The 14,252-nt window shown below is 41.9% G+C and overlaps 3 protein-coding genes, 1 long non-coding RNA gene and 1 other non-coding gene across 6 annotated transcripts in view; 2 read left to right on the top strand and 3 right to left on the bottom strand.

Moving 5' to 3' along the window:
* The window catches only part of tanc1a (tetratricopeptide repeat, ankyrin repeat and coiled-coil containing 1a), a 29,375-nt gene extending 26,514 nt beyond the window's left edge, over nt 1–2,861 (bottom strand). The window contains exons 1-3 of the mRNA XM_034560332.1: nt 2,719–2,861; nt 2,409–2,513; nt 869–1,075 (exon numbers count right to left, since the gene is read on the bottom strand). Of these exons, the coding sequence (XP_034416223.1) occupies nt 869–1,075; nt 2,409–2,484 (283 nt within the window). The 5' untranslated portion in view covers nt 2,485–2,513; nt 2,719–2,861. The remainder of the gene's footprint in view (nt 1–868; nt 1,076–2,408; nt 2,514–2,718) is intronic.
* A 757-nt stretch (nt 2,862–3,618) lies between these two features.
* Nucleotides 3,619–5,490, top strand: LOC117725623. Its single transcript, XR_004608945.1, has 4 exons — nt 3,619–3,745; nt 4,415–4,574; nt 4,825–4,893; nt 5,354–5,490. It is a non-coding gene; the product is annotated as an uncharacterized LOC117725623 (long non-coding RNA).
* On the top strand, nt 4,926–5,057 carry LOC117728921. Its single transcript, XR_004609283.1, has one exon. It is a non-coding gene; the product is annotated as a small nucleolar RNA SNORA31 (small nucleolar RNA).
* Nucleotides 5,491–5,944: 454 nt separating the features above from the next.
* On the bottom strand, nt 5,945–11,714 carry LOC117728607 (general transcription factor IIF subunit 2-like). 2 transcript variants are annotated; one of them, XM_034529317.1, is made up of 9 exons: nt 11,571–11,714; nt 11,195–11,268; nt 10,880–10,904; nt 10,457–10,595; nt 9,135–9,194; nt 7,691–7,772; nt 7,239–7,338; nt 6,906–7,049; nt 5,945–6,601 (listed from the first exon to the last, which is right to left on the bottom strand). In XM_034529317.1, the coding sequence occupies exons 1-9, from the start codon at nt 11,634–11,636 to the stop codon at nt 6,479–6,481; spliced, it is 813 nt and encodes a 270-aa protein (XP_034385208.1). In that variant the 5' UTR covers nt 11,637–11,714; the 3' UTR covers nt 5,945–6,478. The 2 variants fall into 2 exon arrangements, with proteins under 2 accessions (XP_034385208.1, XP_034385209.1); XM_034529318.1 differs by lacking the exon at nt 9,135–9,194.
* A 362-nt stretch (nt 11,715–12,076) lies between these two features.
* Nucleotides 12,077–14,199, bottom strand: gpalpp1 (GPALPP motifs containing 1). The gene is made up of 7 exons (XM_034563094.1): nt 13,972–14,199; nt 13,730–13,847; nt 13,554–13,649; nt 13,226–13,478; nt 12,908–13,072; nt 12,710–12,811; nt 12,077–12,589 (listed from the first exon to the last, which is right to left on the bottom strand). Exons 1-7 carry the CDS (start codon nt 14,066–14,068, stop codon nt 12,371–12,373), a joined length of 1,050 nt encoding a protein of 349 aa, XP_034418985.1. The 5' UTR covers nt 14,069–14,199; the 3' UTR covers nt 12,077–12,370.
* Between the last annotated feature and the right edge of the window lie 53 nt (nt 14,200–14,252).

Genomic DNA, 14,252 nt, shown 5'->3' on the forward strand with positions numbered 1-14,252 from the left:
TATTTATGATATGTTCCTTCGCCGTGCACATACTGTACTTGTTTATTCGTTACACGACATGTTTAAAACTGTAAATAACATCTTTGTGTTTCTAACTGCATGTTTTGCCTTTATTAAGAACAAGGTTGTAATGTGCCCAATGGATGTTTGAAACATATGTTATTTCAATAAAAATAATTAAATATTAATGAGGCGGTATGTGCATTATAGAATATGATATTTGACCTTTTTCTTTTTTCTTTGTCTTTTTTTCTGTAGAAGATGCTATTCAATGAAATTGGAGAACTCCTCCACTCCAGACCTTCACTGTGCAGAGTTGAATTCTTTTGTTCTCAGTTTATTCAACAGTGGACTGTTGACGTGAAACATGACAACGCTTCCTTTGCAGGAATCAAACGTTGGCATACATTGCCCACTCAGAGTCAGCTCTCAGCAATTTGTGTGCAGGTAAGCGTGTCATGATGTCAAAATGTGAAGAATATACGTATATGAATACATATTAAAAAACCTTGAATTAAGTTTTATTGTATTTTGTCAAAAGAGTAGTCTTTGATTGGGACTCTGGAATATTATATTCAGTATAAATCCAAATTATAATTACATCTAAAAAATCCACACACCAAATTGTGGTTCCTTGCCTTAAGTTATCTCGTTTAAACATTTACTCTGACAATCCGGCACATGTTTGCGAGCCCTGGGGTGCTCGGTCTGTATGCTCTTGCATTTGTATGGAACAGCTGAACGCACAGAAGCTCTCTGCTAATCAAGGAAAATCAATCAAAGCATTCTGCTATTTCTGCAGCGATTCCCTGATACACGGCTTCCTGTCACTCTCAGCTGTTTGTGTTATTATTTCCATTCAACCCACCTGTGAACTTGATGCACGACTGGGAGGGAACTATATCGGCCTGGCGGGGGAGAAGAGGGGAGGAGGGCAGAGAAATGGACGCCCCTTTGGTCAGTCTCCTCAGCTTCACTTGTCTTTCAGTGTCGCCGCAGTCGTGGTCCCGGAGGCGGTGGGGGGCACGACCGCCGCCGCCCCTCTGCAAGGTGCCGTGAGCGTACGCCTCACCACCTGTAGAGACAACGTCGAGAAGGACGAGTGTTTCAGTCGAAGAGCTGAAAAGGCAGAGTTGACTCAACAGAACGGTGACTGTACAGAAGATTTCCCTTGTTGCAGACGGAGCAGTTTATAAAGTACGTCTCAGATGAGGCGAGCATATCTTGTCTTGGAGGCATATTGTTGAATGAGGTGATGGAAAGTTGGCAATGACAGAATATCTATTTAAGGGAATGAGATCACACTCAATATAGAGGCAACGCTTATTATATTTCAATTCAATTATCACATTGTTTTCATCGCCACTCGTACTGCGGCCATTGGGCCTCGTCCTGTGTATTTTAATAACCATTACGCATGAGAACTCACAACGCAGGTTATTACAAAGGCTGCGTTGCCCCTTCTATTGGTTGCACCAGATTGCAGCAGTTTCCCCTGTGGAATAATTATTTCACTTTCTCATACTTTAAGTGAGACTGTTTTTGCAGTTATTACCGCGGGCCAAACAGGGACTCGGAGGTCCACTACCTAATATTAAAAATGCACATGATATGCTGTTGCATAATTCCTAAAAGATTGAAAGAATCACAGCCTTGAAAACCTTTCATGATATGCTTTTGACACAAAGTAGCATCTCTCGTCAAATGATCAGAGTCTGTAAACATACTATATCATTTTTAATGAGACTGACACAGTTCTCTGTGTTCCTCTCTGTTCTTGCCTCCCACAGCAGCATATTATCAAATATTAATGGACAGCATGGTTGCTCTAATACTGAGCTCTACTTGTGTTCATCTATCTCCACTGTGCAGTCTGAAAATCTCCTCCGAACTGCAGCGAGTTGACAAGTTCTCCCTGTGGAAAACACAAACTCCTGTTAAACAGTTCAACGTTGCAGTTGTCCAGTTGTACATTAGTATGATCGTTCAGTCTGTTCACGGCAAGTACAACTCGTTCATAACAGGTACGCAGATGCGTTTCATTCACTCGTGGCCCACTCACGAATTCCTGTGAAATGCAGTACGTTTTTAGTAGGTCAGGATGTTTGCCTAACCCACTCTAACTTCTCCTGACACACTTTAATTGCAAGCAGCGGGGACACTGTGTGAAGGACATGCAGAACACACTGACGAATTAGGTTAATTGAAATGGCTCTAATAAAAATCACCCAAGAGAATGCCATTAAATGATGCAAGATCTAATGTGTACAACATCAGATAAATCCCATGTATGTGATAGAAATGGAGTCTCGTTACGATATAAAATGTGATAACAAATACAAAATTAAGCAGAAAGGTGACGTTGTTTGCTTTTGTTACACAGGTAGTTTCAGGGATTTGGCTCTTACCTGGGTGCCTCTGTTTAGTTTGTTCTCCTCGTTTTCCTCCTGCCTCTCTCTTGAGTCCAAACACTGCTCTGAACATATCTGCTGTTTCTTCTCTCTGCCCGTGGACTGTGGAATCACCAACATGTTAGTTCATTAAGAACACGTTATTAAGGCAACATTACCCCACACACACTCTTAGGTCTCAGTTCAACTGCCGAAAAAGCTGTTTTAATTGGTGTTTTTTGAGACCATGATAATGAGTAAGTTATTTACGTGTTAATAATTAGCACACACATGTGGTCACACATAATACACGAGTAACTCAACTTACTGCGAGTCTTCTATGACGTCTTCTCGTTAATCCACACGGAGCGGATGGAAGACCAGTTCAACTCGCGGAGTCCAGTTTCGAAGTGCTGCACCTCCTCAGTGTGTTAGAAGAGGAGCCGGGCGCGCGCGTAGTTCACGCGCGTGATCGTCTTTTACGTTGGGATATTTTTTTTATTTATTTGATCTTCGTTGTTAATATCACACTGCTATAACACCACACATAATAATAACAATAGCAATAGGAATAATAATAGGAATATACTAATGATAATAATAATGAAAGTATGTTGACTCCTATACTTTATATCATTGGCTGAAATAGCTTTTTAACATTCCTGCATCCAACTAACATTTAAGAGACCAGAGAGAGGCCACACAAATGTGTCTGTGTACATTATAAGATACATCCTCATTCATTTGTCAAAAAGCTTTCCCCTCAAGCATTTGTTAAGTCGAATTCAGAAGTCATGTACAGAACATATTGTTATTCACACCGAAGCCTTGTCATTTTTATTTTTCAATTCAATTCAATTCAGTTTATTTTGTATAGCCCAATATCACAAATTGCGAATTTGCCTTTAGAGGGCTTTACAATCAGTACACATACGACATCCCTGTCCAGGACCTCATATCGGATCACACATTTACATTGTTTTACATGCGGAATGGGTCATGACTTATTGTAAGTCGCTTTGGATAAAAGCGTCAGCTAAATGACATGTAATGACGATAGTAAATCGCAGTGAACATTAATCCTGCGCACTTACTTGTAAATCACGGTAATAATGATATATGTCATATTGTGAACACCAGGGGGCGACAGTGTAAACAAACGTTTCCTCTTTGACCTCCAGGGGGCGACCGTGAGCCGAACCGGTAACCTATTTAAACTGGAAGCGACTGTCCGCTCGGTCTTTTCACCGACGTTGCTCCTCACGCGCATGTCAGGAGGAAGTCAGCTCGTCTGTATAACGTCAGAATGCAACATAACCCACGCGGTTTGATCCGCAGCACCGACATGGTCTGTTGTAAGTATATTAGCTTCATCTATATTAGCTTAGTGGGTCGTTTAGAGTGTCGCTTGTAGACTAGTTATGAGGCCACGTGTGAATCAACGGCGGCTGCTGCCATTTTGTGTCGCCGACGGAATCCTCTTCATATAAGGACAACGTAACGTTACGCCACGTGACTTAACTGTCTTATATCGCGAGGAACACATTTTGAAAGCAGTTGCGACATTTAGCGAAGAGCCGGAAATGCCTGTTGCAACCAGGCCTTCATTACGCACTAATTAAGTGTCTCAATCACGTGGTTTCGGTGGCTGACTTGATGGATGTATTTTTCTTAATTTACTCCGGTTACTCTACTAATAACCTGAGTAACGCGCACACCGTAACGTTAATGGAGCTACTTTGTCTCAATAGTTCACCAACACGACCCGCGGAGTGATTGTCATTAAACCCGAGTAGTGTTAACGATACTAATGCAGTGTTAAGAGTTAATTATGAATACGTAAAACGGTTCATCTTACATTTTGATTCCGTCATTTTTGACTTATGTGCCGATATGGTAGAAACTATGATGCCTTTTCTGCAGAAGCCCATTTAAAGTGCACACTGTGGCCAGATGGCCTTTGGCAATCAAACGCTGCATTACTGTGTCTGTGTTGGCAAATAACACTTGTCTTGTTTTCCTAGCGGATCAAACGCCATCTGGTGGCCACGTGTGTGAGCCCGGTGGATGAGTCTGCGGGTCAGTACTTGGTTGCCAAGGCAGTATAATGACGTGACGATGGGTCCAGAGGAGCTCCAGAAAGAGGGCAGCTCCCATCTGCATCGAGTCCCGTGTGTATGAGATGTATGTATAATGCGTTTTCTCTTTTTGCTGATCAAGCTGCATCTTTGACAGCCTGGGCTCTCTGCTGTGAGAAATCCTGGGTTTTAATACTTTAGATGCTATATTAAATGTCCCTGCGCTTTCTGCTCGCCTCTTTTACATGGTGCCTCGGATTGAATCGGGGAGGATAAATCCAAAATATCACATCTGTTTGTAATGTAGTGTATTTAATGGAGATTGATGTCACGTTTTTGTTTTTTCCTTTATCCAGTCCTTGAGGCTTCGGGAGATGACATCCGATGTTGCAGACGCATTCTTTGTCTGACTCGATACTTTGCAGGTGAGCACTTGTAATAATGTTCAGACTTCACTTTGCATCCACTGATAGACCTGAAGCAGCTTCTTTGGCTTCTTGGTTTGCATAGAGATGCTAAACTGAGCTTTCCTCGTGATTTCTGACTGCTACATTCTATAGCAGCACCGAATGAACTGAGGAATACATGCAAGCTTGTTGTGAAAGGTCACATTCGCAAGTCTGTATTTAGCGTCACTGTTTTTTATTTCACCTTGAAAGTGTCTCCCACACCCTGCTCTTGCATTTGAGATGGACTACTTTTATAGACTACTAACATGGTCACAACTTGTTACTTAGTTTATAGGTACTGTTAATAAAATTCCACATTGCATAGCATTTTGCCATTTACTTGCTGTGTCTTATTAGCTGAAGGCACACTGAATTGGGATGACTGTCTTTGATTGTGTGCAGAGTTGCATTTTATTGTGTTTCCATTTTCTTGCAGGTAAAACACCAGGTGCAGATGCCTAATTGGACTGGAACTACTTTCCTCTTCCCAATGATGCCCAACGCACAGCAATGCACTTAAATGTTTGCCCTATTAATTTTCAAGCAGAATAAATTTTGCATCTACAATATAAATCAGTGTGCCGTATGTTTAATGTTAAAACTTGTCTTATTAAACCATTGAATGTTACTGAACACTAATTTGTTGTTGCCATTATTTGAAATAACTTTTTAATTAAGTGTGTGAAACACCTCGGGCTGCATTCTTGGCAGGACTCCACTGAAAGATTTTGAATGGGTTTTACTCCTGGAAGAATAAACATGTTTTGAAATAGGAATATTTATGATAGTGGTTTAAAGTTACAATGAGCCGTTTTGGGCACTATTAACACTGCTGCTCTAGAAAGACTATTCATGAAGCAGTGGAACATTATTAGCACTGCTGCCGTTGGGTTGAAAAGTGAATTAGGACTCAAACTGTTAAAACCAAAGGAGGTGGCTGATCTGCAGTGGATGACAAGCTGTTTTCTGTAGTTCCACAATTTAACTTTCTGTAGAAGTGTTTTAGTATGAACTCAGACTAAAAAGATTATGTTGAAAACCATTTAATGCATAAGTCATTGCAATTTAAAAACTGTCCAGATGAGCTGATGTGAAAACTCAACTACAAATACAGGAAGATTTGCAGCAATGCTGCCGGTCTAAATTGTCAACACAGAAATTTAAAAGGTCTATTAAAAACAAACTTCCTCAGCGCATGTCTGGTTGGCGGTGAGAGCTAGTGTCAATTATTCGATGCCAAGACAGACATTCATAAATGTCATGTCCTGAGCCTGCTGGCTAGAACTAAACTCGTACTGAGGCCTCGTCTGCAGAAGCTTCAACCAACGTCCAGTAGAGCACACATGAGCGCAACACTTGCATTTGTTGCCCTTTCTTTGTGTCTCCTACAAAGTAACAGGATACCACAACCTCTCCCTTAACACATGGCCTCATCGTCCAGTGTTGCTTTTGACCTGACGTGGTAAGCCGGAGGCTGAGCAAGGCCTGCTCTGGGTATTTGGGAGGGACACCGCCCCTATCAAAATAACAGGCGGTGTATCGGCCTTGGGAGGGTCCAAAACTATTCGTCGGTCTTTTCCTCGCCTTGGTAATGTCGGTATTCTGGTTTGAGCTCCCAGGTGTTCTTGTGCGTCCCCTTCACATTGTAGATGCCAATGTCACGCAGGATTTCCTTCAAGTAAATCTGAGAGAATGAAAAGGAAGAATATAATGCTCATTCTCCATGAATCAAAGCTATAAAAAGATAATTTCATCAACAATTATCACAAGTTAAGGCTCTACAAAAGAATAAAGATACATTTGAAATATAGCAGGCGACCGTTTCATGAATTTACCTGTCGAATTTCTAACTCTAGGATGGATGATGGTAAAAAGTGTGTTTGTATCTGCTATGGAGAAACGGCCTTACGACTAAACGACTGTGATTTAATCGTTTTTCAGTGAGTTAAAGATCCGTATGAATGTTAGATGTTGCCCTCCGGTCTTACCACAGGCTGTTTGGTGATGTCCACCAGGTCTTTGATGTTGTAGAACTGATGCTTCTCAAAAGCAGAAAACAACATGTCCAACACCTGCTGTTTATCTGCTCTTGCTCTCTTTCCGTCCTCCTTCTTTTTCCGCTCATACTCAAGCTGTGGCAAAAAGTACAAACATCCAGCGGTCAGGAAACACACGCCACCGTTACAGAGCCACATCAGTGCCTTTACATGTCATGCCTCTTCTATTACAAGTCTGTTGAAATTAGTATCGACTGCTAAATGTATCCAGAAATGTGCTTAACGTGTAGTCATCAACAAACATCTATAAGACTCATTTCTTACATTGTAAGTATGGTTGGCCACCGGTTTGTAGTTGCTGGTGACAACTCTATCCAACTGTTGTGACAGCCGGACCGGCTTGGCCAACTCTTCAATCTGCAACCTGTGAGGACAATGAGAATTACTCACACGGTTACACCGCGTCACCTGGCAACAACGAAAAGAAACAGCTGTATGATGCGATGCACTGCATCACAATATCTATGCAATGAATGTTATATGAATCACTTGTGTGATAGTGATAATACATATTACAAATCTTTATTTAAATCTAAAATTCAAACCCATTTTAATCATGAATCCTTCCATTTTGTAATTGGTTGTAGTTTGTACTCATACAGAAGATGTGAAGATGAAACATTAAGATCATGAAGTAGACATAATGAGCTACGCTCATGCAGGTTCAGGCTCTTAACAAGCTGACTCGTGTGTGCAAATCATTGGAGAATACTCGCCTCTTCAGCCTCATGTAGCTTTCACTAACAGCAGGTCTGCACTCTGCTCTCTGCACTACCACTCCCTCCAAGGCGATTTTATCTGAAAGAGAGGACGGTTCATGAACAACACATCAAAACGTTTGCATTCCTCAGTGCATGTTTACTCCATATGTAGGGACGGGTGACCGGTTCCATGTGCGTAACAGAGAGGTGATGAAAGCAGACACTGAATGACGGGCTGGATAATGCGTTGTGAGAGGAAGAACAACATAAATACACTCCTTATTATGGGAAACTCCACAATTGTGCATTAATCACTGATACCGTAACTCCACTCATCATAATGTGGCTACAACAAATCGCCCAACCCTGACACTCACATACACACACACACACACACACACACACACACACACACACACACACACACACACACACACACACACACACACACACCTAATTATTCAACACAGTTTGTTCTAATTCAGTTCAGTCCAAGCATTTCTCTTTACTCCACCAAAAAGTCTCCAATTTGCGTGCAATTGTGCAATGTCTGTAAATTATTCATACATAAAATAATATAAACCTCTTTTGTCTCCCACTTTTTTCCAAGGCTATTTCCAGCCCAGCCCCACTGGCTGTCTACTGGCTCAGAATGGAGGTCACGCTGTCCCTTCCAAGTCCCTGAAGTCATCTATAGGACATCCACAGGGCTTACTTAATGAGTGTGACACTGTTTGATGCTGTAATTAAGCATTCAATCAGTATTAATGACAATACCTTGTTTTATATACACTATTGTAGTTTATGATGAGTGGGCAAATAAACTAATCAGAAGTCAGTCGTAGCTTTGGCCTTTCAGGACTTTAGAAGTCTCACTGATAGAAAGGTGATCTAATCCACTTGAACAGGAATTTAAAAAAAGTAAAACCCCAAATCATTAACCCATCATTGAAAACGCCACCGTATCCCACCCCAGAGAGCTCATTTACCTGTATTTTTAAAGGAAGCTTGCTAACGTACATAGAATATATCTAAACTAACATTTAGAAACAGACAGTCAAGATATGAATTCTCTTCTCAACACAATGTCCCAACTGGACTAGTGTCACAACCATCACCACGAGCAGGAGGCACTTTACTCAAGCGCAGTGTCCGACCAGACTCCCTTTTCCCATCCTCCAATCAAGATGGCGCAAAGAAAGTGCAGAAGCTTCGTATGAATGTTGCCATTTGTGTTCAAAAATGAGAAGATGCCTGTGTGAAGGTTCAAAACTGTGCTCCACATGAAGACCAATGGTCTACGAATTTGGTACCAATACATGCATCTTCCGAATCATGTATATGGGTTGCTATTGTGATATGCCACCTATTAATAATAATTTAAAAAATAACAGACGCTCTTTGTGTCTGATTCCCAGTGGTGCGACTTTGTCGCTCGCTGGCGAAACGTAGGACTCACCTGGACCTGCCCCCGCCCCCGAAACTGAGCTGCTGCCATCAGATCTTTCTTCTGACTGGCCTACAAGAAGGGAGGGAGGGTTGGTAAACATGAAAATACAGGGGATGGAAGACGGAGGAAGAAGGGGATCGAACAACAAGAACCACACCCAGGGTTTAGTTGCACGCCAGTTTAAATCACACAGGAGCTTCTCGGTGTCATTTTCAGAAGAGTGCACACGCGTGTGCACGAGCAAAGCAAGCATGCCCTCACAAAAGGAAAAAAGCACAGAGACCCTGCACCACCACAAGTACACATCCATGACAGGGCTGCACAAATACTGACAACCAAACATAATACATGTTCACATGATAACCCTGTATGTTACCAAAGCAGCAATTCAGGTAATGAACATGTAATTGCAATTTGGAAAATGCAGCAGTAATTAGCTCCATCTCCTATTTGTCTTTTCTGTCAATATAGAGAAAATGAACAGCTTCTTTTAACAGATGCCTTACTGGCCAGGTTGCTGTTAAAAAAAAACAACATATTTAGGACAAAACAAACAAAAATCACTCTGAGTGTGCAGCCCTCAAACTCACACGCACACACGAAGACCGCACATAAGAAGCTGCCTCAAAGAAAGCACAGTAGCACAAGCTCACCAGCACCCATAGCAACAACATACCGACATCACATGAAGAGGGCAGACAGGCTGGTAAAAATCAAACCAAAGGAAAACATGCACAAACTAAAATCAACTCCCAATTCAGCAATGATGCGTGTTGATATTGATCTATATTCTATGTTAAATTAGTTCTGAATGGGGCCATTGTGCCTGATCGTGTATCAAGTCTACGGAGATGATTGGCAGTGGATTGAAACGGTCAAAGCACAAACAAACGACTGACGTTAAGATCAAACACTGAATAACCACATTTCCATCGCACATAGAAATGGAAACACAGATCAGACTGGATGAAGACAAATCTCCATCAGGCCAGCTCTCTTCCGTTTTCCATCGAGTGTTCACTTATGCACACTTCCTACGTGTACTCTGTTAGGACTGTGGACCACCTCACACTCTAGGAAAAATGTGTTGAGAGTTCACCACACACAGAGACAAGCAGGGCAGGCAAAGGAAAGACTGTGCACAAGACAGCAAGCTGTAAAAATAAATAAGAAAGAAAGAAAGCAGGACGGGCGCCTCCACCATCTGATCACACAGAACTTACCTCTGGGCTCTGGCACAAACAGATCATTCACATCCCAGACAGTTTTACTTAAACAGCTGCACTTACAGCAAACACACGGCATCCTCAGAATGAAAAACAGAGACTCACCTGACGAGTTCTCTGTGAAGACCGCCAGCATCTGACCCCCCACCGTCTGCATGGTGAACGGGTGGTCGCGAGGCGCCGACACCGTCTTGTCTTCGATACCGTCGATCACGGTCAGCTCTTCATTCAAAGTGAAAGACACCTGTAAAGAGCAGTGTGAATTAATATTCTCAGCCCCTTTTTCACAATGCACACGCATGGTGATTTGTTCTACTCTCGACACGGACAAACATATTTGTGAAGTACATTAAATCCTCAGAGAAGAATCGTGAGAATCTGATAAAACAGTTGTCTATTTAGCCTTTAAAAAATAATTTGTGTTTCCTCAACACTGACTATGGTGGATTACTACCTTATGAATTATGATGTGACTACTACACCATAAGGATGGCTATCATCATCATGGCCTTGAGTATGATCACTTACCTCTGCTTTTCCTTGGTTTCCTTTCCTTGGAGATCAAGATAATGAGCACAATTAGAATTCATTTATTGGCAGTAATAACAAAGTATCACATTTAATTTTCAATGCATCAGTAGTATAGTAGTAGATGAACAACAAAAAAACATGTATTACCGTTTAATTAACCCTTCATCAACATAGACTTTCATTGTTTCCCTTTTCCCTTCCAAATGAATTGTCTCGTGTTGTTCAATGATCACTTGATTTAGAACACATAAACAACTCAAACTTCACAGGCTCGCTTTTGCTATTTCCTCGATGTTCAGATGTTTCACATACTTGCATATTCGGAGTTTCCCGACGTCCCCTCTGCCCGTCGCTTTCGCCCATTGCTGAGAGAGATATTTGGGTACCTGCATGAAGAAACATGGGTATAATTCATGGGGGCTGGTTTCATACCTTAACAATGGGACCTTCTGGTATTAACTTCAACGTAAGAGCTCACACAGATAGTCTTATGATGAGTAGATGTGACTTAAGTTTAATTGTAGCTAGTTAGTTCGCTAACTAACAAGTATTTAACTGAGCCAACGTTAGCTCAGCACACGGCTTCAGTGCTAAGCTACAATACTGTTAGCCTAGCGCATTAATGCTACATTAATGCGTTATTACGTCCTACATCCTGATGCTATTGTTCTTCAAGCTATATACGCACCTTCACAAGCCACACACCCGTGTTCTGCTTGGCACCAGTTAAATCCACCTCTCCTTTCTCCGACATGTTTTTAAATGGTGTTTCTTTTAGTTTAACAATTGTAGACTGTAGTAAACGACGCACAATGCGCGCATGCGTAGAAGACATACGAAAGTATGGCGGCTCTGAAGGTTCATAGAAGTGTGTGCCTTCTTCACTTTTTGACCAGTACGTAGTTTATTCCTCAAAATATAAATATATATATATATATATATATATATATATATATATATATATGTGTGTGTGTATAGATAGAGGAGGAACGTTCATAAATAATGCAGGAATGAAACATATAAAAGGTTGAAACAAATTTAATGAACCTAACAAAAAAATGCAACTCAGTATATCCATTTTACAGCAATCGTTTCAGTACAAAAATGTTTTTCACAATATCAATCACTGTATATCAATGTAGGTAAAATATGTAATTTATTTCAGCATTTCCATCCATTTTTTCCCCCAAGGAGACTAATGCGGTGTCTACTGCAGAAATAATGCAAGCTCCACTGGCTGATGCTTCATAAAAGCTTGACTCTTTTTGAAACATTAGCTTTGCGCCCAGTCAGTCACAATGACCAAGTCCGCCATGTCTTGAATAGACTGTTTAGTCCAATTTAGCTCAATTTGATTCCATAACACATGAGAATCTGAACAACATAGTCCATATTTTACAAAACCTGTATGAAAAATTCAACAGCCTGTCTGTAAATGGCAGTCAGCTGTTCAAACATGTTCTTTTAAAAATACATTTTGACAATTTGTCACAGGAACATTCGGTCCCTGCTGTGGGAGAATCGTGTGTTCAGTTCCTGAGATTTCTTCAGCAGCCGCTCCTTCTGCGCGTCATCAAAGCGATTCACCTGCAGGTCTTCATCCCGATCGAATGCTCTCCTTTCCACTGGTGCGTCTACCTTCTCCTTTGCTTTTTCCTTCATCTTCTTTGTGTGCAAACTCACCAGAGACTCAGCACGTTTGGACTCCTGATAACAGGGGGTGGATAGAGAAACGTTAGTCCCGAGTATAATGTGAACAATTACATCTGACAGTAATTTAATATGGGGACACCTAGGATAAAAGAATGGTGAGGTAATACCACTTACGTTATGCTTAGACACTTTCTCTGCCATTTCCAGGTCTTTCTGGGAGACTTGACGGACATCGACTTCCTCCACCTCACCCTTCTTCTTTTTCTCAAGTCGTTCCTATTGGTGAAGAATAAATCAATGAAATGCAGGTCGGGTAATATATAAGCTACAACATGTTCAATATATAAGGACCAGTTATTTTGCGTTAAATACCGCAATCTTGCGCTCCCTGTCTACTGGTGTATCCGTCCACATAGAGCGATCCTTGTTCTCTGGACCAGACTTCTTCTTGAAGGTCCTGGCCCCCAAGCCAATGTGCTGCAGTTCTGGTGGGAGCTCCGTCATCCATGTTTCTCTGGCCTGCACCTCAGGAGTGTTCTGTTTACCCAGAAATACACACAGGTACAAATTCAGAACACAGAGGAGGAAAAATTTAAAAGACATAGGAAAGGAACCGGACACCCGTGCATCAATCTGCATGCGTGTAACTGAAGAGTTTGTACAGTGTAGACTCTGCAGATAAGGACTCACATCTCCCGTTAGCTTGTCTTTCATCCTGCGAGCTCTGCGCTCAAAGTCCAACGCCACTGAGTCTTCAATAGGCTCTGTGGGCGGCATGGGTCCAATCACGTCCTCGTCCTCTGCCCCGCTGCTGGAGGACTCCGCCTGGTAGCCAGGGGGTAGGGCAGGCCCTGGGAAATCCTCTCCATCTTTATCCTCATCGTCGTTTTCATATGCTGCTCTGCGAAAACCAGGAGGCAAAGCTGGTCCCAGCACAGGTGGCCTGAGGTAACATAATTACAATTACAGCTTCCATATTTTACTATTTATCCACAACACAAATAATTCATTTTCCCACCTTTCTGGTGAACACTGTTGTTTCTTGAATCCTGGTGGTAAGGCTGGTCCAAAAAACCCATCATCATCCGTTTGTTGTACCTTTGTGCTTTCCACCCTGATGAAAAGAAACACAAGTTACCGTTTTGTTTATTGAGGCATATGTGTCAATAACATCGAGTCCATTAATGAACCTACTTTTCTGCAGCTGTGTGTTGTGTTTTCGCTCTTTTGGTCGACACCTCCCGTTCACTGTCATCCGAGGAGCTCGACGGTTCTCCCCGTTTGTAGCCGGGAGGCAAAGCGGGTCCAGAGACTAAGGCAAAACAAACAACATAACCTCAAGTAGCCAGGGAAGCGCGACGTGACGCGAACCGTACATGTTTATAGTGCATGTAATCAAAAGCAAGGGTGGCATTTCATCCTCGAACAATACTTACATCCATCGTCGGAATCAGAGTCTTCGCCGCTCTCTTCCTTTCTGAACATCCGGGGTACAGCAGGTCCCATTGGTTTATCAGACGACATATTGGACATGGAGGACTTGTTACTTACTCAGTCACGTAGTTTCAGCAATTTCTATTAAAGTTGTAGAAAAAAGAAAAAGAAAAGGCTGCCCCACAGACGAGAGAAACCTCGAAGGACAAATTTGACCTTTGACTCAGGAAGTAAACAGTCAAGTTTGCAAAAAAAAAAAAGCTGCTATTGGGCTGCAAGAATA

Source organism: Cyclopterus lumpus, chromosome 3 (assembly GCF_009769545.1).
Source record: "Cyclopterus lumpus isolate fCycLum1 chromosome 3, fCycLum1.pri, whole genome shotgun sequence".
In the NCBI taxonomy this organism is placed as follows: Eukaryota; Metazoa; Chordata; class Actinopteri; order Perciformes; family Cyclopteridae; genus Cyclopterus; species Cyclopterus lumpus.